Below are 22,690 nucleotides of genomic sequence, written 5' to 3' on the forward strand. Positions count from 1 at the left end.
GCATAGCCAAGCAAAGAGGGGCACGAAGGGTAAAAAGACAACTACCTAATACATCAAAAAAGAAAAACAAAAGGCGCTTGTAGCCCTAATGGAGAGTGTCGAGAAGGAGTCAGTACATTTAGATTCAGAGACAGAAGCAACAGCAATCCCAATTCTAGTAGTCATGGATCTACCCGCCAGGAAGAGAGTGGAGGAAAGAAGATTATTGTTTATAAGACAACCGCAGGATAGTCTTCAATTCATCGGCGAGTCCTAGTTTATGCATCCTATACAAGATAGGGACTACAGTGCACGATCTGCTAGAGTTCGCGAGAATACAATTGCATATAGGAGACAAACTCCTCGAGGTCATTCATGAGGACATGATACAGCTACAAATGACCCTGCATATGGAGTAGATTCTATAGACGTATCAGATTTTGAGCCATATACTGGATCCTGTTACCCGCAGCCACAAGCAGCCTATGACCCATATGCATACGAATATAGTGTGTCTGAGATATCTTTCGGTGGCTACTATCCTACACAACTCGGAGAATCTTATGGATCGAATTTTGCTATTAGCATTCGGATGAGCCCATCTACAGCCATATTATCAGCTAGAGGACACCTCTTAGAATCAAAGTTTCAGTGAGAGATCCAAAAGTGGCGACCGGACCAAGCTTTGGAGAGGGTGGTAAGGAAAAGGACTGAGGCGAGGGATATGGTTGATTTTAGTTGAATAAGCTTTAATGCATTGAGTGATGCACCGAATCAAACAAGCAAACCCGAATCGGACCCAAATTTTTTGGGTTGAGACGAGTTATACATGGACCTGATCCGACCTGAATGACCTATTGGGTCTACTATAGACCCGATCCGATTTTCTATTGGATCAAAAATTAGGACCTAAACAAAAAACTGGATCAGGTCGAGGTCACTTAGGATTCGGTCTGACCCAACTCATTTGCACCCCTAGGTAGGCGAGGAGAATGCCATGCAGGTCATCGTTGATAATGGGTCACAATATAAGATCGCTAATGAGATCTTGATGGAGTGATGACCACATATTTTCTGAACCCCATGTATTGCATATTGCATCGATATTATATTGATGGACATTACGAAGATTTGTAGGGTGTAGGAGACAGTATAAATAACTCAAACCATCGCTAGGTATATTTGTAATCATATGTGAGTCCTTTCACTAATGAGGGCATATGCAAAGAGAGAAATCTTGAAACTGAAAGTCACATGATTTGCTACCCACTACGTTGCACTTGATTGCCTTCTTAAGAAGAAAACATCCCTACGTCAAATGTTTGTCAGTCTCGAGTGATAGAAAAAAAGATATGCGAGGGCCAGCACTGTAGGGGCAATATCGAGGACTTGGTGACGAGGCAGACATTCTGAAAGCGGGCCACTGCAATAGTGAAGGCTATCAGACCATTGTATAAAGTGCTACGGGTCGTGGACAACGAGAGGCACCCCTAGATAGGTTTTCTGTATCACATGATAGAGAGAACAAAGATTCATATCATAAAGGCAAATTCAGCCCATGCCTAGGAGTACATCGGTATCATTGAACGACGGTAGGACTACCAGATAGATAGAAACTTGCATTTAACAGGTAAGCAAGAATATTGAAAATTAGACTGCTCCTGTACTTATATAATTTATTAAGAATATAACGAACTCCATGTACAGTATACTACCTGAACCATCGGTTTCAGTACAGCGTAGCTAGAATCAATATGGATAACGAACTTCTGGCCGCTCTGCGTAATGTCATTTACAAAATAAAGCCTAATCCAGATGTCACAACCCTGTGCCTAGAAGAACTAAGTTAACTTAAGTAATATATGTAAGTTAACTGTTATTTTCTATTATTAACATATGTAAGCCTAATATCTTCTGATCGTTCGACAACTGTCATAAGTAAGAAAAGTATGAATCTAAGTATATTACACATCAAAAGGACATTAGATCGTTATTAATATGGTATTATCTTATATCTAATTTTTTAAATATTTTTGCAGCTGAATGGTGGATTCATCTTGAGATGTCCGCAGAAAAATTGAAACAGCTAGCTATCTGAACCTCTTCCAGACGGTCTTTTCGAGTAATTTTGAATGCAACTGGTCCACCTTCGCCCTCACCACAGCAAGTAAAAGAACTATTTGATACGGAAGCACCTCAGCGACCTTGTATATGTTCACTACAATCCGAGATTGAGGCTGAAGTGCATTCAGGAGAAGTGGAGCCCAAGTATATAGATCTGATCCATAGTGATTTCGATTGATGATGAGAATGATTTTATGATCGGATGGCTTGTGGGCCAGCAGTAGAAGCCGGACCTTGATGAGCAAGGATCGCCTCCACGATCATCCAATTTTGTAGCCAGTGAGGCTAGAATTGAGGCAGGACAATGGGCAAAGTACAATATTCTATGCATTCTTTCAGTTGATCGGCCACAGCCATAGGAGAGCCAATCACCACATGACTCCTTGTTCGAGATATTTTCTCAGATATATGATTGAGAGATGCTTAGACGAGGCCACTACGCTACTCGGTGACTCGGTCAGAAGGGCAACATACATCCTCTCAGCATAATCAAGCAAAGAGGAGCATGAAGGATAAGAAGATAACTGTTCGAGACATCTTTTCAGATATATAATTGAGAGATGCTTAGACGAGGCCACTACGCTACTCGGTCGACTCGGTCAGGAGGGCAACATATATCCTCTCAGCATAATCAAGCAAAGAGGGGCACGAAGGATAAAAAGATAACTGTCCATTACATCAAAAAAGAAAAACAAAAGGCGCTTGTAGCTCTAATGGAGAGTGTCGAGGAGTCAGTACACTCAGATTCAGAGACAGAAGCAGCAGTAATGCCAATTCTAGTAGTCATGGATCTACCAGCCAGGAAGAGAGTGGTCTTCGATTCATCGGTGAGTCCTAGTTTACGCATTCTATACAAGATAGGGACTACAGTGCATGATTTGCTAGAGCCCGCGAGGATACGATTGCATATAGGAGATGAACACCTCGAGGTCATTCAGGAGGACATGATACAACTACAGATGACCTCGCACATGAAGTAGATCCTATAGACGTATCAGATTTTGAGTCATATACTGGATCCTATTATCTGCAGCCACAAGCATCCTATGACCCATACAGATACGAATATAGCTTTTTTGAGATATCTTTCAGTAGCTACTATCCTACGCAGTTCGGAGTATCTTATGAATCGAATTTTAGTTTTGGCATTCGGATGGGCCCATCCATAGCCGTATTATCAGTTAGAGGGCACCTCTTAGAACCAAAGCTTCAGCGAAAGATCCAAAAGTGCTTATAATCCAACATGCATTACTTATGGGATGAACGTATAAGACTACAATGTTATTTAGTTAGAGAGGTGGACTAATGTCCCTCCTGACTGTGTTGATGATCTAGATATCTACGAGAGACATCATCACTCCATCCGATTTTAAATATCGGTATGTATATTGAACTTTAAATGTATGTAATTTATTGTATTATTTTTTAATTTTTATGTCACTACTTGATTTTAAGATATTTTATGTTGTTCATTGTAGAATGCAATATTTCACTAATCATTTTATGATTTGTATCATTTTAAAACAATAAGATGCATTATCTAGGTTAAACTAGGATCATAGAAATATCGTACAAGAAGGGCTATTATTAGGGTCATGTATCTTCGAGAGTTTGTTTAGTGTTAGCAAAATATAACCGACCAACCTACTAATATGGAAAATCACACAGGATCTACACGATGAGTTTTTTTGGTTAATTTTTCTGTTCAATTTTAAAATATTTTGTTTTCTGACTCCCAAGAATGTGTGTATATATATACTTGAATAATTTAATTCATCCGATTTCCCATATATATATATATATATATATATATATATATATATAACACCAACCTAGGAGAAGAAAATATATATTTTTTATTGGAAATTTTAAGGAAAAGAAAAGAACATAGAGGTGATCAAAGAAAAATTCCCATGATATTCCTAAGGATGAGAAGAGGGCAAAAATCAACATGATTTACTTTGTTCATGTGACCTTGAAACCATTCTGTATTTAAATATACGCACATACATGTATCCCATATAACACCAATGTGACTACCTCATTAACTAGATGTGCTATTACTTGGCCATAGCAAATTGCTAGACTCAAGGTTTCTAAGAATCTGGCTCCCCCATTTTTAGTATCCCCTTTTATTTAAAGAAAAATAGGATCTCCTTTTAATTGAAAAAGGACATAACCTCTCTCATTGTTATCTATACTTAATGGCATTTAAGATAAGTATGTCGATCCCACAAAACTCCTCAGCACTTTATATACACAATTAAGGAATTTAATATCAGTTCAAATAACCTTGCAAGAAATATTAGCTATCCAAATTTAGCACAACTATAATTAGTTGCCTACTTGTCGCTTATATTTTGTAATAGTAGTTCTTTAACCGAGATTAAACATCCATATACACTTAAACAACAATTAAATAGATTGCCAGTAGATAACATGCAACCCCCCAGATGTAATTCTCACGATATAGTTTCCAATTATTTGCAACAATCAAATGATCCAGCCATGTCATGGGTATAGTTATGTATCTTTCATGGTACACCAAGAATTATGGAAATGAAGAAATGGATATGAGAGGTGATCAAATTTCAGGGGAAAGAAAAACTCTTATGATGTTTTAAAGCAGGAGATGATGGTGCAAGAATCCACATGATTTAGTTTACTCTTGGTCCTTTATTAGTATTTGGTCGTATGGGCATGAGCTTAATGTTACATCCATTAACTAAATTCGCTTCGAGTTGAATCTTTCATATAAAAGAACAATTGATCTTCTTTCACGGCATCAACCACTAGATCATATCTTGCACAAATCTCAAAGTATCACGAACTTTTATCTATTTGCACAGATCTTGAAGTAGGCATTGAACGGTCCAATGGTTGATATCACGAAAGAAGGTGAATCACTCTTTCATGCGAAAAGACCCTGCATTCCTGCAATTGGATATTGATCATGAAATTTTACGAGCTATGCAACTCTCGGATATTCAATCATAATGGAGGTTGATCTTAAATAAAAAGAAAAGATCATTTCAAATTTTATGCATCAAAAATTTTCAGTACACCTTCCTACCATATGGATTGCAGAGAATCTGCTGCCTAGTTTTGACAAATATCTACAGGCAAGATTGCGTAGTGCCTACCCATAGCCTTCCATCTTCCTTGTTTATACACCGTAGAAAGAAAAATACCGACAATGATAGAAAAAGGAACCAGTTAAAAAAAGACAAGACCCTCGTCCCCATTTCTTCCCTTCTCTCTCTTCCTCTCTTTACTACCTACCAAGCATTCAAAAACTCCTAATAGAATCCAACGTTAAGAAAAAGACCGGTCGGTGTCATAAGAATCACAAGAACAGATTCAGCAACATGGATTCCCCTCGCCAGGAAAAAGAAGAAGAAGAAGAGAAGCAGAAAGAAATCACCACCCCTCTCCGTAAGCCCATGATCCACACTTCCTTCCCTTCCTCTCCCGCTCATCTCTTCTCATCACCTCTAACCTCCTCCTTCCCTTTGAGCGAGCAGTTCACGCCGACCCCTCAGCCTCGACATCATCGTCATCTCCCTCGCCGCAAGCAGCTGACGATGCAGAGGAGGAGGAGGAGGAGAATTCGCCGATCGAGCAGGTGGCTCTCACCGTGCCGGTGGGCGACGACCCGTCCGTTCCCGTGCTGACGTTCCGCATGTGGGTACTCGGTACGATCTCCTGCGCGCTGCTGTCCTTCCTGAACCAGTTCTTCTGGTACCGGAAGGAGCCGCTCTCGATCACCTCCATCTCGGCCCAGATCGCGGTGGTGCCGCTGGGCCACCTGATGGCTCGGACGATAACTGACCGTGCTTTCTTCAAGGGGAGGCGCTGGGAGTTCACCCTCAATCCGGGTCCGTTCAACATAAAGGAGCACGTATTGATCACCATCTTCGCCAACTCCGGCGCCGGCAGCGTCTACGCCATCCATGTCGTCACCGCCGTCAAGATCTTCTACCGCCGGCACATCACCTTCTTCGTCTCCCTTCTCGTCGTCCTCACCACCCAGGTCTCCTTTATCTTTCTATCATTTTTTCTCACTCTTTTAAAATTACATCATACGTTTTTCATTAAAAAAAATGATGTGGTTGGTCGAAATAGGTGTTGGGGTTTGGGTGGGCTGGAATATTCCGGCGATATCTGGTGGAGCCGGCGGCGATGTGGTGGCCGTACAACCTGGTGCAGGTATCGCTGTTCAGGTAAGGGGATAAGCGTTTCACTCATTTCTCATTCCCGGCCAGGAATCCTTCTGTTTCTGTGGGGTTCGGGTTGTATCTTTCGCACGAAAGAACGGTCGATCTTCTTTCGCGATGTCGCCCGTTGGATAGCGCTCCGCACGGCAATCCGAATTTTTTTTCATCTTTCTGCGCAGATCTTGAAGCCACCATTGCGCAATCCAATGGTGGATTTGCGCGAAGGAAGGTGAATCCTTCTTTTTGCGTGTAGATACAACCCTGTACAGTTTCTGTGTTTGTTAGTTGGACACGTTTAATGGCTGACCGACGGTTAGTTTGGAATTAGCTGGCAGTGATGATTAGGTTTGGTGGGGCCCGAGTGTCTTTTTATTGGGTGGATCCGACAAGTCTTTTATAGGAAAGGGATGGGTGCCCGGTCACGAGGACGTGCCTTACCTTGTTGGGTTTTCTTTTTTTTTTTCCTAAAAAAAATAATATATGATCCTATAAATTTCGAACCATGTCAAATAGCTATTCGGGAAATTTTTATTTTATTATATATATATATATATATATATATATATATATATATATATATATATATATATATATATACCAAAAGTATATAATCTATTTATTTTATCAAAAAATATATAAATAATAATTTAAAAATGGTGATGTCTTTATTATTTATTTTTGAAAAAAGTAAGCAAATATTTTGTGTCAACAAAAAATCCAACAATATACAAAAATTCCCTGACCTTAAAGAAAACGTTGTTTTGGCCTTTTAATTAATGATATAATAACGCAAAGACATCCGCATAATAAACAGCAGTTTAGGAGTTCGCGATGTATCTTTGGCATCAAAAAAAGAAAAATCATCCTCTTCAATGTAAATCCACCATTAGGTCTCATAAAGATCACTTCAAGATCCATACAATCAATGATAAACCAATTCAGAGTATTCAAAAATCTGTGTGGTGCATGATCCAACGGTACATATCAAAAAAAAAAAAAAAGATTGTTCCTTTGTGCCGGGAGATACAACTCTAACATGTTGTTTAAAGTTTTTTTCTCCGTATTCCTTTCTTTCTTTTATTTTTCTTTAGTGCAAACTTTGATTTTGTTTGTCAATTTTTGATTCTATGACGCGTGCTCAAAATGTTGCAAAGAGACTATTTAATTTAATTTCCAACATCTGCTTTTCAAACGCTAGGATCAAATGTCTTTCCTCCCAAAAGAAAGGGTTCTAGATGCACTAACTCTAATAAGAGAGATGTTTTTGCTAACATCTACCTGTTATTATTTATGCACTAACTCTAATAAGAGAGATGTTTATGCACTAACATTGTTCTGAAAAAAATTCTTATGTTTGATACTGAGTATGGTGATGTTTTATACTAGGATGCATTGGACCTTGCTAAAGGGCCTAGATCACCATATATGGAGACTGCAATGGAGTGAATGGCACAACCGATCAACCTAAACACCTTCCTTCTGAAGCCTTTTAGAGCCACGGTTCGCTTACGTAGTGCCGGAATCAATTCAATCAAGGAGTGTCATTGAATCATACGAGTCGAATCAGAATACAATGTTTAAAGATTCATTTGACTGGGCTTTGAGTGTTTGAAAAACAGAAAATATGCAAGTAATTAGTTTAGGAGAATATCGATTATAGTGGGTTGGGTTCGACTGAGTGCAATCAATTAATTGTGAAGTTAGATTAGGCTTGGATTCGATATTTTGTTAGTCAGATTGAGCTTAGGCTGGTTCTTATTTGACCAACCCGCAGTCCTATTCCTTGTAATCTTGACTGCTAAAAAAACATTGTTTTAATTATTTGAATTCAGTTTGTCTTCTCCTTTCTTGATTTCTAGAAATTGAACATGTTTTATCACCACACATCAAGCGAGCCATAAAGCAATAATACAACAAAAACTTTTTCTTAATCTATGGTTCAGAGTTATTGAAAATTCTTGAGTTTCAAATATATATGTTTTAAGATATGTAGACTAATCTAGCTGTGTATTGATTTTGGATGGTTCACTGCCTGCGGGAAACATACAAGCATTATTGAAAGCAAGTTTTAAAAGCGCGATGATCCAACTTAAGGAATGATCAAACAGTATCGGATCTATAAGATTACTGGTTGGATCGCTTATCGGATCACTTATTGAGTAAACAATTCAATCAAAAACTCAATCAAAGTTTCAGAATTATCTTTATAAAAATATTCAATTTATTTGCATACACTTAAAATTATATAATCATTATTTTATTATATATATTTATCATATGTATATATTTAAATATGATATTGTATATTTATGTTACTTAGATATTGTATTATCATGTATTTTATTAATTGACTTGCATCCAAGTTGCCAATCCACTCGGATCACGGGTAAACAGGTTTCAATTATTTTAAATGCTGATTTAAAAGATAATATATCAGGCTTTTAGTTAAGTCGCCTATAGTTCTGGAATTGAAGTTTAATAATATCATATAAGCTGCAAGCTGGAAAAATTTTAAAAAAAAAGGAGTCAAAAAATGCTTAGATCTTAATCAGCATATGACAACTAAAATATCGGTTGATGTAGTAAATTAAAAAAAAAAAAAAAACTTAAATATGTGTATAGATCCTGATTTAATATTAATAATTAAAATAACGTTTAAGATAACACTGACAGAAACTTATATAGCATCAATCTGAATATATCACCTTACATAGGCCAATATAACAAAGGCCAAGGATGCATAATTTGTATTGATATCTTTGCTTGAGTTGAAATTCTTCTCAGAAAAAAAATCAACTCACAGGAATCTCAAATCTGATTTAGACTTACTACATGCTTATATATATCATTTGGCTGACTGCGTTTGTATTGAATTTTTTGTGCAGGGCACTCCACGAGAAGGAAGCGCGACCCAAGCATGGCCTGACCCGTAACCAGTTCTTCATGGTAGCCTTTATCTGTAGCTTTAGCTACTACGTCTTCCCGGGCTACCTCTTCTCCATGCTCACCTCCCTCTCTTGGATCTGCTGGATCTTCCCTCGCTCCGTCCTTGCCCAGCAGCTCGGCTCCGGCCTCTACGGCCTCGGCATCGGAGCCATCGGCCTCGACTGGTCCACCATCTCCTCGTACCTCGGCAGCCCCCTGGCCAGCCCCTGGTTCGCCACCGCCAACGTCGCCGCCGGGTTTGTTCTCATTATGTATGTCATCACCCCCACCGCCTACTGGCTCAACCTCTACAAGGCCAAGACCTTCCCCATTTTCTCCGACGATCTCTTCACCTCGACCGGCCAGGAATACAACATCTCCAGCATTATAGACTCTGACTTTCACCTCGACGTCGAGGCCTACGAGAAGGAAGGCCCTCTCTATCTGAGCACCTTCTTCGCAGTGACTTATGGTGTAGGCTTCGCTTCTCTCACAGCTACTGTCTGTCATGTTCTCCTCTTCCATGGCAGGTAACTAAGAGAAACTCTTTTGGCTCTTAGAACAGGACTGCGTGCAAGCCTACCTAATTACCGAACATCTGCCTTTTCGTTGATGCAATTTATGTCGCAAGCGCTTTTTTTTTTTTTTTCAGGACCTCGCTTTGTTGCCTTCACAGTTTTGTGAAATGAAACAAGGTGCGGAGTCATTTGCAACTCTAGCTGCTGAGCCATAGCAAAGATGCTGCAACATATATTTAATCCTATCCCATGAAGATCTTAGGTGCTTATATAGTACTAAATAATATCTTCTGACTAGCCTTCTTAGGTGAGATCATTGATTGCGATAGAACGGATCCAGAGCATGATTTATATGGATTAAGGGACGCTGTAGGATAGACTTATTCACCACAAATTGATTATGGTATTTATAAGTGGACTTATGGTGCTTATAATTGAATTTGAATTAATTTGATTCTGATTATTTGTGCAGACATATATTTAGTTCCACATCGGTTGTTCGCTAGAGAGATCTTGAGTACTTATATAAAACTAAAAAATCCAAATGATACTTTCTATCTAATCTTTTTAGGTAAAGTCTACAGTTGTGACAGGCTTAGAGCTTTTGAGGATTTATTAGGGTTACACTAGGCAAAGTAGCTTTAGCTCTAGCTTTATCCAGCCCTAGGATATACACAGGAACTTCATTTGTTAGCAATCAAACAATATCTTGGTCAAAGCCACCAAAAAAAAAAAAAAAAGAAAAATCATTGATGCTTTTGTAAAGACGAGTGCTTAAAATTTAGTAAAGTCAGAATATACATTTGAGGGGAAAAAATTAGGTAACCATTGGATCTAGCTGTATGGAAATGAATCTTAACCAAGTTGTTGATGGGGTGTTGCAGAGAAATATGGCAAATGAGCAAGTCGGCGTTCCAAGAGAAGAAGATGGATGTGCATACGAGGCTCATGCGTCAATATAAGCAAGTTCCGCAGTGGTGGTTCATCGGCATCCTCGTCGCCAATGTCGCTCTGACCATCGTTGCATGCGAGTACTACATCGATCAACTCCAATTGCCATGGTGGGGTGTCTTGCTGGCTTGTGGCCTCGCCATTTTCTTCACTCTCCCCATTGGAATCATCACAGCCACAACCAACCAGGTATCTGCAAGCTGGTTATCTTTGTGAAATGTCCATCTAAATTGCTGAATTGAACTTTGAATTGCTTCTTCTGCTGCAAAACAGACACCAGGTTTAAACATCATCACAGAGTATATCATGGGATACTTGTATCCAGGCAGGCCGGTTGCAAACATGTGCTTCAAGGTATATGGTTACATCAGCATGACACAGGCCTTGACATTTTTGCAAGACTTCAAGCTGGGGCACTACATGAAGATCCCACCAAGAACAATGTTCATGGCTCAGGTAAGTTTCCCTTTCTAGTTTTGTGTAATAATTACCACCTTGTGAACTAAAAATGTGGGTATATCTGCCTTGGAAAAACAACATTCATAAGCCTTTTTCCTCATAAAAAAAAACTCATAAGCTTAGGAATCAAAAGCATGTTGATCCAGCATAAACACCACTTAACAATATACAGCGAAGCTAGATGTCCATATTTTTGAGACCAATATATGAGTTCTCTATTTATGCTTACAGTAGTTTGCCACAAAGTTTCCAACAATTCCAATAAAAGATTGAATAACAGAGCAGCAACAACTCAACCTTCAAATGCGGCATAGCCATATCCAGTAGATGGCAGTAACTGCAGTACACGATGGTTAAAATGTCTGTAGGGACTTCTCTATCAGTCAGAAGCACAAGAATTTCCATTTAATTATGACTGATTCTAATTATAGGAATCCTGATTCTCTACATGCAAAAAAAAAATAAGGTGATTTATTATATGCTACAAGCATCAGTATGAAATGTTTCCAAGATCAACTTCATTCTCCTTGAATTCAACCCAGCAATTGTTCCTAGCTCTCCAAAATGACACCCTTGGTTCTACTTCTACCCATATTGCCATCAAGAAGTTACTTTTAAGCTGTATGATATCATAGTTACTCTCTCTGCTCAAAAAATCAATTGTATGCACCAATTAAAGCAAGACTTATTTCCATTTACTATCAACATACATTCGGTTGGATTAGCTTTTCTCTACCTTTCACATGTGAAAGCATTTACGCCATTGGCCCTCTCAATTGATAGTTAAAATTTGTGACAAGGGTTAAGCAGTTTACTTAACTGAAACAAATAATATAAAACACCAAATTCTTATTTTTAACTGATTAGACCAAGCAGATAAATGCATAACTTTCACTCTTGAGTGATCATAGCCTGGAGACATCAGGCGTTTTTACCTTTTCACAATGTGCTAATCATCTCCTATAGCAAGTTAACTGAGTCAAAACAATGGCAGGTGGTAGGTACTCTAATTGCTGCAATTGTCTATCTTGGAACTGCATGGTGGCTCATGGACACCATCCCCAACATCTGCGACACGGATCTTCTATCCTCGGACAGCCCGTGGACCTGCCCATCTGACCAAGTGTTTTTTGATGCCTCTGTCATATGGGGTCTCATTGGCCCCCGCAGGATCTTCGGAGACCTTGGTACCTATTCAGCCATCAACTGGTTCTTCCTGGCTGGGGCCATTGCGCCTCTTCTCATTTGGCTCGCCCATAAGGCCTTCCCAAATAAGAAGTGGATAAGTCTAATCAACATGCCTGTACTGATTGGTGCCACCGGCATGATGCCTCCAGCCACAGCCGTTAACTACACTACCTGGATCATTGTTGGCTTCTTGTCGGGCTTTGTAGTTTATAGGTACCGGCGTGATTGGTGGCAGCGGCATAACTATGTGCTTTCGGGTGCTCTGGATGCTGGGCTGGCATTCATGGCAGTCTTGCTGTATCTGTGCCTGGGGCTGGAGGATGTCAGCCTGAATTGGTGGGGAAATGACCTGGATGGTTGCTCCCTGGCTTCTTGCCCCACTGCAAAGGGTGTTGTAGTTGATGGCTGCCCAGTTTTCTGATCACAAGTTGCAGTTAAAATTACTGTCTTTTATTGGTAGAACGTCGATTCACATGCTAGTGAAAATACAACAAGATCAATGAAGAAACTATATAAACTGTCTGCAATTTACACAAAATGAAAAAGTCTTGAAGGATTTTTGTATCTTACCACACCTAAACTTGCAGGACTTCTCAGAGGATGAATCTCTGCCACCCAGAATACTGATAGTTTGTAATATGCCCATGTTTTAAAGCAGCAGCATATCTCAAGCCTAACCTGAAAGCTGCAGTGAATGCGATTCAAAAAATGAAAAAAAGAAACATTTCGAAAAAAATAACTGTTATCTTGTATAATAATTTTCAGGACAATAGAAGTAATGATGGCCTGATTGGCAAGTATGAAGAGGCCCTAATGCCATCTTTCCTTGATACGATTCTTTCAGTGGTTAGTTAAAAAAAGAAAGTTAATATAAATAGAAATCATGAAATATATACTGCTGATTCTGAAAGCTCGAGACTATAAAACACAAAGAAACAAACGTTAGAGAATGAAATATTTCATGAAAATCTGACACGGTCATATTTCCCAACAGTCAGCACTAGAAGAATAATGAATATGCTGAGTGCACAAAGGCACCATCTTTTTCTCTAATGAACGAAGGTTCTGTCATTAATTACTACAGAAAAGGGTAACTGTGAATATAAACAGTGAAACAAACATTGCATCCCTGATTAAGAAATGTAGATTATCAGGTACATGCTTGATAAACTAATTTTAAGGGCTTTGAGAGACCTTCAGTAAAGTCTGCTACCAGTTACCATTGCAACATGTTGCAATCATGCAATGGTTTGTGGTTTTGTACAAAGAATTCTGAGTTATCTACTGCAGCTTGATACACATACTTGATAAACACTCGAGGGGTTAAATCATCCCTACTAAACGATTACCATGCCATCACAGCATAAATCGTTCTTTGAAAAATGCTGAAATTCCCCAGGCACCGGTAAAGAAACGTGTAGTCAGAAACCTCTCTTTAAGCCTGGTATATGAAGTCAAGCTTGGAATTTACTCTCTTAGAAAGGATGATCCCTCATCATGTCAGAAATAAAACAGCACTATGTAATATCAAGCTGTCCTGTTTCATTATGCTAATCAAGAACAAAGCCATGAGGCCTTCACATTGCCATCTTGAATCTTAAAGTATAAAGAAAATGATGGCATAACATGAGATTATATTTCCGAGTGCCAGCCGAATCATTAGTTAATGTGAATTCAAGTGATGGTGCACCGAGTTCTTCATGAATGGGCTCTTCATTGGAATATAATGTTCAACTGAAGCTGAGCAGCCAACCCCACATTTGTCATTCAAAAATAAGAAGATTGATCATGAAGCACATTCAAATGAGCAAGTATTCTAGCGGCCAATGCTTTAGTGCTACCATTTCCTCTTTGAGTTATGTCAACTAAAGGCATCTGTGCTGAAGCTCCATACATCCGCTTGTACTCCTCCAGGCGGAAAATCCTCTCTAAAACAAGCAAAGCCTTCTCTTGCAGCTCACTTGATTGGGAGCTCAGTAGCTTTATAATAGGCAAAACACCATTCATCTGAGAAAGCACCTTGCTGCCACTCTGCAGTCTTTCAGCCTCCATGAGTGTTGACAGTGCCCTTAAAGCAGCATCACTCGCACTGGGATCTTGCTCTCCAAGCACTCGAACAAGTGGTCTTACAGCATCTGCTTCCACAAGACAAAATGATCCCTCCACCGAACAGACACCCATGTGCACAGGGCAGCCTATTTCAGGTGGGGCAGAACAGCACAGGAAGCCCCCACGTCGTTCTACAGGCCTGCTCAGTCCAAGTGAACTCTCTGAAAACTGAGCAAGTGAAATAGCTGCATATCGTTTTGTCAAAGCAGTGCCAGATCCCAACAACTGGACAAGCAATGGGATCACACCAGCCTCAGCTGCTCTCTTCTGGCATTCTAGATTGGAGGATATGGTAAAACGGCATAACGCTCCAACAGCATTTTCTATCAGCTGACTCTGCCCACTCAGCTTCCCATCAGTAAGATATCTGACAATGATTGGAAGTGCCTCTGCATCGAGAAGCCACTGAGTGATTTGGGTACAGCCTGTAGGAAGATTAGTGATGATGCCCAATGCGGCAGCCACTTCCTCCTCATCCCTGGAATCTCTTATAATTGACAGCAAAGTTTCCAGCCACCTCTGACCCACCTGCTCTGCTGACATGTTCTCATCTCCACCTTCCATCAAGCAATGCAATAACTTCACAGCATTTGCCCTTACCATAGGATCACTGTTCTCACAGTGTGGAATTAATATTTGGATTGCAGAGAACTGTGAGATAACATAGAAAAAAGAAATCAGGACACAAAACAAATCTATACAATGCAAACACTAAATTAGTTAAGAACAACATTTTCGATCATCTGGAGGAAACAAGAAATTGTACAAAATTAGCGGAGAAAAGGAGAGATAATGCCTATCTAAATCCCAATAAAAGCTGTAGGAATGTTTTAAAGAATCAGTCACACCAGTACTTGACTGACTTTGTTACCTGTCCACATCAGGGATGCTGATAAGTACATTTTAATTCCCATACTGAAGGAAAAAGATAGCTCCGAATGCTTACCTGTCTTAGCTTTGCTCTCATGTCTCCTGCTAACTGAAGCTGGCACAAGGCATAAAATGTTTGTAGAATGCTTTGTTGTATCTTTGGTCCTGTCAAGATAATCAAAGAAAAAAGCCGGGAGATTTCATCATCAGATTCCAAAAAATCCAGGGTTTCCTCAGGTCTCAGCTCTCTTGCTGATATCGCGATGTTCATAATGGTGGCTGCCACCAGCTCCCGCAGAGAGGGGGATGATCCGATATGGAGGTGCAGGAGGTCAAGAAGTGGATGCACTGCTCTTGCCCGAATCATCTGCAGACCATTCTGATGAAAGCTTGAGAGCTTGTGAAGGGCTTTAACAGCCATGGTCTTGTTATACACATCACTATGTGACATCAACTGAAGAAGTGGCTCCAGTGCTCCATCTTCAAACAAGGTGGCTTTACTGTGATCCGTTAACTCCATTTCAGCTAAAGTTTTCACCATGTTCTTCTTCACATCATCTGATCCTGAAGATCTAAATCTCTGAGTATTTGCAAATGGTGAAGCACTCATACCAGTCGAAGTATAATGGCCCTAATATTTCATTACTTGAAACTAAAATAACATGTAATAAAAAAGAGAGAAGAAGATATCAAATTCTCCTGATTTTGCTAGGTACTATTGTTTGAAATTTGCATGAGTAACTTTTTATGGCATGATAAGACATCACTGAATCTCTATTCAGGTTCAAAAATGTAGCTCGGGATAAACAACCCTGAAAAGTATCTTTTAATAAATAAGCCAACCATAATACCATATACGGCTAATTATCCCCTTCAAATCTGAAACATAAGCCCAAAACTATGTCTAACGATTTTCTGTCTGTAATAGAAATCACCAGAGGACAATATAGACCCTTAATATACTGACACACTACTATTTGCATATCAAAGCCATTACCCAGCAAAATTAGTTACTTCAAAAAATATTAACAAAATAGGTGGTGTTTCTGATCAAAAAATTTATTCAATACAAGTGAAAAGCAACCATGACCATCCCCAAGAAGTCGATGTATATGTTGAGTTCGATATCTGAATGAACCAAATTGTCATAATTAGCAGGGGCTTAGGATATTAGAGGAGATAATGGAAAAACAAGAGGAAAAACTACTGAGTAATTTGATATAATTGAGCAGAAGGGAAGCAATAGTGAAGAAGTTTATTTAGTAGAAAACAAAAGGGGAGGATCTGTAGAACAAACCAGAAAAAATAAATCCAACAAAAATTCTGTCAATTATCTGTCTTCTCTCAAACACTTTCAACAATAAAGACTTTTTAAAAAGAATTGAGAGAGAGAGAGAGAGATCCTTTACAACTTAGCTCTTGTGGCAAAAATTTAAGATCTACAAAACCTTAAAAATGATGGTAGATATAAAATTACAAAGTTCTGAGGGTTAGAGAATCCTAAAACCTAACTCAAGTAAATTTTTGAACATTTCCTACATGAACTAGATGCAAATATAGTTTTAGGGGCAACAACTGTTAGTAGAGTAGGTTGGCACCCGACCTCTCAAGGCTTGCCCTTCAGGTAACCCAGGGTTGAAATCCTGGGTATTGCTTAAAAAGTAAAAAAGTTTGAGGGACAAGTACACTGTCAAGCTCCACAATCCAAATGACAACCTTTCCATGATGCACAATTAAGTAGTTGGACTTTCCAGATCCTTCAGAAATAGAGTTCAAATTGAGTGACTTTAGGCACATTAGAAAGCTTTAAAAGTTATCAGTAATCATAAGGTTGTCTTCGAAATCTATTTTTCATTGCTTGGGAGAAGGAAGTATATCATCTACCATCCTGTTTAAGCCAGAATGGTCACCATTGATTCTGCATGCGCCAGTGGCATCTAGTCTGAGTCGCCCCACTCTCGGACTTGACGTTGAACTTCAAAACCCTAGACTTTAAAAGTAGAAGAAAAATATAAGAAAAATATTGGCTTAAGAACTTGCAATTTTGCTGCCCCTTACCTGTAACTAAGCGAGATGATCATCCACCTGTACAATATTTGTGGTGTGTTGTTGCAAATTTTTTCCCATAGTCCTTAGCCACTTTGATATTAGTTAAAGGTTCAGTCTGTTTCAACACAATTGTACTGCTCCATGAATACTTTAACACAAAAAACACAGAAATGAATATGTCTTGTTTTCTTGAAATAGAATTGAAACTGCACTTAAAGAAAGTCATGTCACCTATAATCCTCCAATGTACTCTTTTATCAGTGATCAGATTGCAGTTTCTTTATCATAAAAAGTGTAATCATGATCTCCTCTTCTTGGATTGGTCCACTAGAGAAATTTCTGGACGCATATATAGAAAATGAAGGGTTTATCTTGTCATGGCTGTTGTAGATTCTCCATCACAAAGATGAACAGAAAGGTTCTTGGATATACAGGAACAGCATGATCTGGTGAAAAGATTTGCAATATGAAAATTAAGGCAAGCATGCTCTCCATTATAATAAAAAGGAGCTCCTCAGCTTCTTCCCATAATTACCCATAAGTAACATATCAGTTGCAATTGCTCCTTTAGCTTTTTCTTCGGGGCATCTTTTGGCCAATGATGCCAAGCTTTTGCTCACGGTTCCCACCATATAATTTTGAGAATCATCCATGAAGATCCCTCTAGAATGCAGGGCAACAAGGATGGAAGAAAAACTTTTAGCAGTCACCAAAAGTTTTGATCCAAACGGTTCCATGAAGTAGGTAAAAGGATTCTGTGCTTCCAATGCAGTTTTGCCATATGGTATTTCTTTTCTCATATGGTATTTTCTGGATGGCATCTATAAATATTTTCAGTATCATGAGTACCTACAGAGAATATTTTTGGAATTTAAATTGGAATTTGAAAGGATTCTGTAATTTTGAGATCTAAAATCTTGACCCTTGAAGAACTCCTTCGGTAAGAAGTAGCTAAATCAGGAGATAGGAAAGTTAAATTGGAATTTAAAATTGCATCTCTAAGAAGCATATGGAAATTATATAAAAATTAAATGAGGAGACAGCGGCTAATGTTTACTATGTTTTAAGATTGTCGAGAAGTGTGATTTAATTATTGAAGTAATGTGTTTACATTCAAGCATCTTGGCATTTCCTATATCACCATTGAAATTAGGGGTGTGCATGGTTCGGTTCAGGTCAGTTTAAGGTTATATCTGAAGCTGATCCGATTTAAATTAGTTTCCTAAAATTAAAACCGAAACCAAATTGACCATATGCGAAAACTGGTTCAAACCGACCCGAAAAATTCGCTTCGATTCGGGTTCTCACGTTGCTCTCAACATTCTATGATAGCAACAAAACTAATGTAGATTTAGAGGGACAAAAGAGTTTTCAACAGACCTTACAACCTATTTAACACCAACAGGCAGAGTAAAGTATCATGTTTCAAGATTACTTTTAAAGCATAATATGATAAAGCACCTGAATGGAGACGCTCCAATAATGGTTTAAAATAGTTTGCCCTTGCCATTTGCACAACATTGTCATCAAGAAACGAAAGATTCTCCAAAAGCTCTCTTGCATTGCTGGCAGCTTGGTTGTTATCACTATTTGATGTTGTCACCAGAAGAAGAATGCAACCCTGTACCTTCCCGATATAGCTGCGAACCTTGTTACTTTTTGAGAGTTCCAACAGCAAAGCCACTGCCAGTTTACATTCCTCGACACGCCGTGCAAGAGATTTAACAATAGATTCGATGGCATTATCTACTTCAGCAATCTTTTCCTGCAACAAACTATCTTGAAACTAATTCTAGTTCGCACTAAAATAAGAAAAACCTACCACCTTAGTGAACATAAATTATGACAAGATTCAAACACATTTTCATTTCTATTATCAGACAATGATATATGTCAAGTTTGGAACTGAAAGAGTTACCTTCTGGTCATCGTTATCCTTTGCCAATAGGCAAAGAATAGACAAAGCACGATTCTTTATCATCGAATTGCTTCCTCGAAGAAATCCAACAAGAATGGGCAGGTAATTCTCCAGCACGATGCACTCCCTATTCGATTCCTTTTCCTCGCAGAGCTGCTGTAGCTGGTTCAGACTCTCGAGCACCTCCTTCTCATCACCTGAGCTGAGTCTGGACTTGATGGAAGAAATAATTATAATGGTGTTCCTCTCCTTCCACTCCTCAATAGACTTCCTCAGAGTAATGTTAGGCCGGAGAACCTCTGTGTTCAGTGGAATCATAGTCAGGGGGCAATTGGTGTTCCCATCGGTGAACCACTTCTCGATCGCGCGCCTCTCGAAGGTCTGCCCGGAAGAAGTCTCGACAGGGTCCTCCATGACATCCCGAGTGATGGGGCAATAGAAAGACTGAAGCGGCTCCAATGGCTGGCTCCCCAAAGAATTCCTTTTGTTATAGTACTTGACCTCCTTCTCTTTGAAGGACGAGGCGGCATCGGCCCTCCCAAGAAGAGCTAAAATTTGATCCATCTGGATGGCCTCGGCGATGTCCTTCCTCAGCTTGGCCTCGGCGACCTCGTTCTTGAACTCGTCGAACTCCTTCTTGATCTCCGACCGGTCGTTCGAGATCCCGACCGCCTCGGCGATGAGGGACAAGAGCCTGTTGGCGTAAGACCGGTCCGAATTCCGCTCCTGGATGGCAGCCTCGATCTTGTCAATTATCTCCTCCTCGGAGACGGCGGCGCGGAACTCGGCCCTGGCCATGGCTTCAGTCAGCCGGCCGACATCGTCGGCGACGGCGGAGGAGAGGTCGAGGGAGGCGAGGGGGAGGAGGCTGAGGGCGCGGCTGATCTCCTTGGTGGTGGACTCGAGGCGGTGGACGATGCGGCGACAGTTGAGGAGGAGGTACAGCTTGCTGCGGTTGCAGCAGTCGAGGGTGAGAGTTTTCGCGGCCTTGACCTCGCGGACGAGGATGTCGATGGCGGTTGCGAGGGCGGCGGAGTGTTCGGCGCGGGAGCGAGAAGACCTGGCCATTTCGTGGAGGAGGGGGACCATGCGTTCCAGGTAGGAGGAGACCTCGCCGAAGCTCTGGCGCTCGAGGAGGACATCGCGGGCGGCATGGATGGTCTCGAAGACCGCCTCCACGATCTGGGAGATGACCTCCGAGATCGGGACTATGGAGGCGTTCGTGATCAAATCCGTCGTCGCCATCGCCGATTCTTGCTTTTTGTGTCTCTGGACTAATTATTAGGCAAATTATTCTTCCTTCTTATGAGCATAAAAATGATACGATGGAGACGATGGAAGTTTTGGGAGTGGAGGAAGAGGGAACAGGCGCGGCAAAGGGAAGCTTAAAATGTTTCTCTTTTCTTCTTCAATTCTTCTCTAGTTGTTAATTGCTGCTGCGTTTTTTTTCTGGAATTGGCGTTGGAACAGCTGGGTACGGAGAGGGCAAGCTGAACCAGGGGATGTGAACGCAGGAGGAGGAAGGAAGGCGGCTCGGGAGGCAGTCCACGAATTCCAAGAAGCACGGCAGTCTGATAGACCACTACTTGACTCACATGACGCTGCTTCCGAGCTCGGTAAACCGTCAAAATGACACGGGAGAAATAGGGTTTTTTTTTTTTAATATGAATAGCCTTTTAAATATTAAATTTTATATTAATACTATCAAAAATTAATATTTATATGTATACTCTCGTAAAATATTTATTTTACTATTTTATTTTTTTTATATTTTTGTATATATATCCACGCCATCTAATACCATTAAAAAATTAATGGTGTCAAATTAAAATGACTAAAATACTCTTAATAGGTAGATGTGCCAAAAAAAAATTTATAAGACGATTGTGATGGAGGATCAAAAAATAATTTTGAAATTTTATTTTATTTTAATTAAAATAAATATTGTTTTTATTAATGGTGTTAGAAGAACGGTTATATTATGGGTATTTATGAAAAACAGTATTTTATGGAAGTACAGAAATAAATATAAATTTTAAGAGAGTATTTATATAAATTTAAATTTTTAGAAGGATATGCATACAAAAAATTTAAAAAAATAATTATTGTACGGTTGGATGAAATATAATATCTACATTACTCATGATAAAGAAAGATTTAAATAATGGGAAGAAGTCTAGTTAGGCATGGTGATAAGAAGCCATGGATTTACATGGATTTAAATATAGTCTTTCTTTTTCTTTCTTAAAATCTAGGTTGAAATGATGATTGTAACTTTACCAGGAAAAATTTTTGATTGCATCCTACCAAAGTTTTGTTTACATGGAGATTTGCATTTTTTAAATTCCTAAAACAACTTTATTTCAAGTAGCTTGCCCTGTTTTCTTTTCCGGTTGTAGAAATAGAAGATAGAAATTTTGACTCAGAAGTGGCATGAATTGGTATTTGATTTGTCTAACCATCATGCTACGATTGAGTGTTTCTTGAATTCCAATGATGGCTTTATGCCAATCCATGATGAGTTGAAATATTATGACCTTTACTTGTGACGTTATAAGTTTCATAAAATTTATTTATATATCAAATTAAATATAATAATAGATGAGAGTACAGAGTTCAAAATATCTAAATCATCTCGTACGCTTCTAATGGTGGTATGCTCTGCTATTTTCACATCCAATGCATGTCCCATCTACCTAGTGTTTCCAAAGTCCATAAGATCTTTTTTTTAAAAAAAAATTGAATTTTGAAAAGATAAAATTTTATATTATAATAAACCATTATAATATTAAATAATATATTATAAATAGCTATAGCCATTATTTTTTTGACTGGTGGTACAACACCAACAAGAATCTCATGAAGAAAACGATAGAATGGCTGCAACAAAAATTACTTCCCTGCAAAGCCGAATACAAACAACTTTTTAGAACTTATAATTATATAAGCTATAACGAATAACATATTAGCTGTGTAATTTTTTTCCCTAAAAAAAAAAAAAAAATCAGCTAGGAGGGGCTTCATCTACCTCCCCTCTAATATTTACGTGCATGGGTCCTTCCACCGCATAAAATTTGTCATTGAGTTGAGATTGCTCTGTTTCCTCATGTTTTACTGAGCTGGCGCTTCTCTGTTTTGCTAGTTAATATGAGCTGGCATCTCAAGCTTTTGTCGGTACAATTGAATGCCCACCCGAGCACTGGCCATGTCAGAAGCAGTATTAATGAGCTGGCAGAGTTTTTTTTCTAAAAATAGAAGTCACATACATATGACACGTACAGCCCAAAAAAAAAAAAAAAAAAAAAAAAAAAAAAGCAAAAAGCAATACATCACAAAAAAAACAATTGGCAACTTCGCATCTCCCTCTCATAGATGATCCTCCG

The 22,690-nt window shown here is 39.2% G+C and overlaps 2 protein-coding genes across 3 annotated transcripts; one reads left to right on the forward strand and one right to left on the reverse strand.

Moving 5' to 3' along the window:
• Positions 1-5,345: 5,345 nt before the first annotated feature.
• LOC103719071 (oligopeptide transporter 7-like) lies at positions 5,346-12,906 on the forward strand. The gene is made up of 7 exons (XM_008808141.5): positions 5,346-5,538; positions 5,628-6,136; positions 6,229-6,326; positions 9,206-9,775; positions 10,648-10,903; positions 10,988-11,170; positions 12,168-12,906. Exons 1-7 carry the CDS (start codon positions 5,472-5,474, stop codon positions 12,780-12,782), a joined length of 2,298 nt encoding a protein of 765 aa, XP_008806363.3. The 5' UTR covers positions 5,346-5,471; the 3' UTR covers positions 12,783-12,906.
• A 467-nt stretch (positions 12,907-13,373) lies between these two features.
• On the reverse strand, positions 13,374-20,922 carry LOC103719070 (U-box domain-containing protein 44-like). Of its 2 annotated transcripts, none has more exons than XM_008808139.6 (4): positions 19,308-20,922; positions 18,851-19,154; positions 15,417-15,904; positions 13,374-15,121 (listed from the first exon to the last, which is right to left on the reverse strand). In XM_008808139.6, the coding sequence occupies exons 1-4, from the start codon at positions 20,550-20,552 to the stop codon at positions 14,129-14,131; spliced, it is 3,030 nt and encodes a 1,009-aa protein (XP_008806361.2). In that variant the 5' UTR covers positions 20,553-20,922; the 3' UTR covers positions 13,374-14,128. The 2 variants fall into 2 exon arrangements, with proteins under 2 accessions (XP_008806361.2, XP_008806362.2); XM_008808140.6 differs by having other exon boundaries at positions 15,417-15,898; positions 19,308-20,863.
• Positions 20,923-22,690: the final 1,768 nt, after the last annotated feature.

This window comes from Phoenix dactylifera, chromosome 16 (genome assembly GCF_051530095.1).
Source record: "Phoenix dactylifera cultivar Ajwa chromosome 16, Ajwa_hap1_PhDact_Kaust_v1.1, whole genome shotgun sequence".
Taxonomy (NCBI): domain Eukaryota; kingdom Viridiplantae; phylum Streptophyta; class Magnoliopsida; order Arecales; family Arecaceae; genus Phoenix; species Phoenix dactylifera.

What these genes read in the sequence shown, in the direction of transcription:
- LOC103719070 (XM_008808139.6), bottom strand. Translation starts at nt 20,552, where the DNA reads ATGGCGACGACGGATTTGATCACGAACGCCTCCATAGTCCCGATCTCG. An exon ending in AGGATAACGATGACCAGAAG is followed by an intron (nt 19,155 to 19,307) that starts GTAACTCTTTCA and finishes AGTTTGTTGCAG; the next exon opens with GAAAAGATTGCTGAAGTAGA. An exon ending in TGAGAGCAAAGCTAAGACAG is followed by an intron (nt 15,122 to 15,416) that starts GTAAGCATTCGG and finishes GTTATCTCACAG; the next exon opens with TTCTCTGCAATCCAAATATT.
- LOC103719071 (XM_008808141.5), top strand. Translation starts at nt 5,472, where the DNA reads ATGGATTCCCCTCGCCAGGAAAAAGAAGAAGAAGAAGAGAAGCAGAAA. An exon ending in AGAAATCACCACCCCTCTCC is followed by an intron (nt 5,539 to 5,627) that starts GTAAGCCCATGA and finishes TTGAGCGAGCAG; the next exon opens with TTCACGCCGACCCCTCAGCC. An exon ending in TCACAGCCACAACCAACCAG is followed by an intron (nt 10,904 to 10,987) that starts GTATCTGCAAGC and finishes GCTGCAAAACAG; the next exon opens with ACACCAGGTTTAAACATCAT.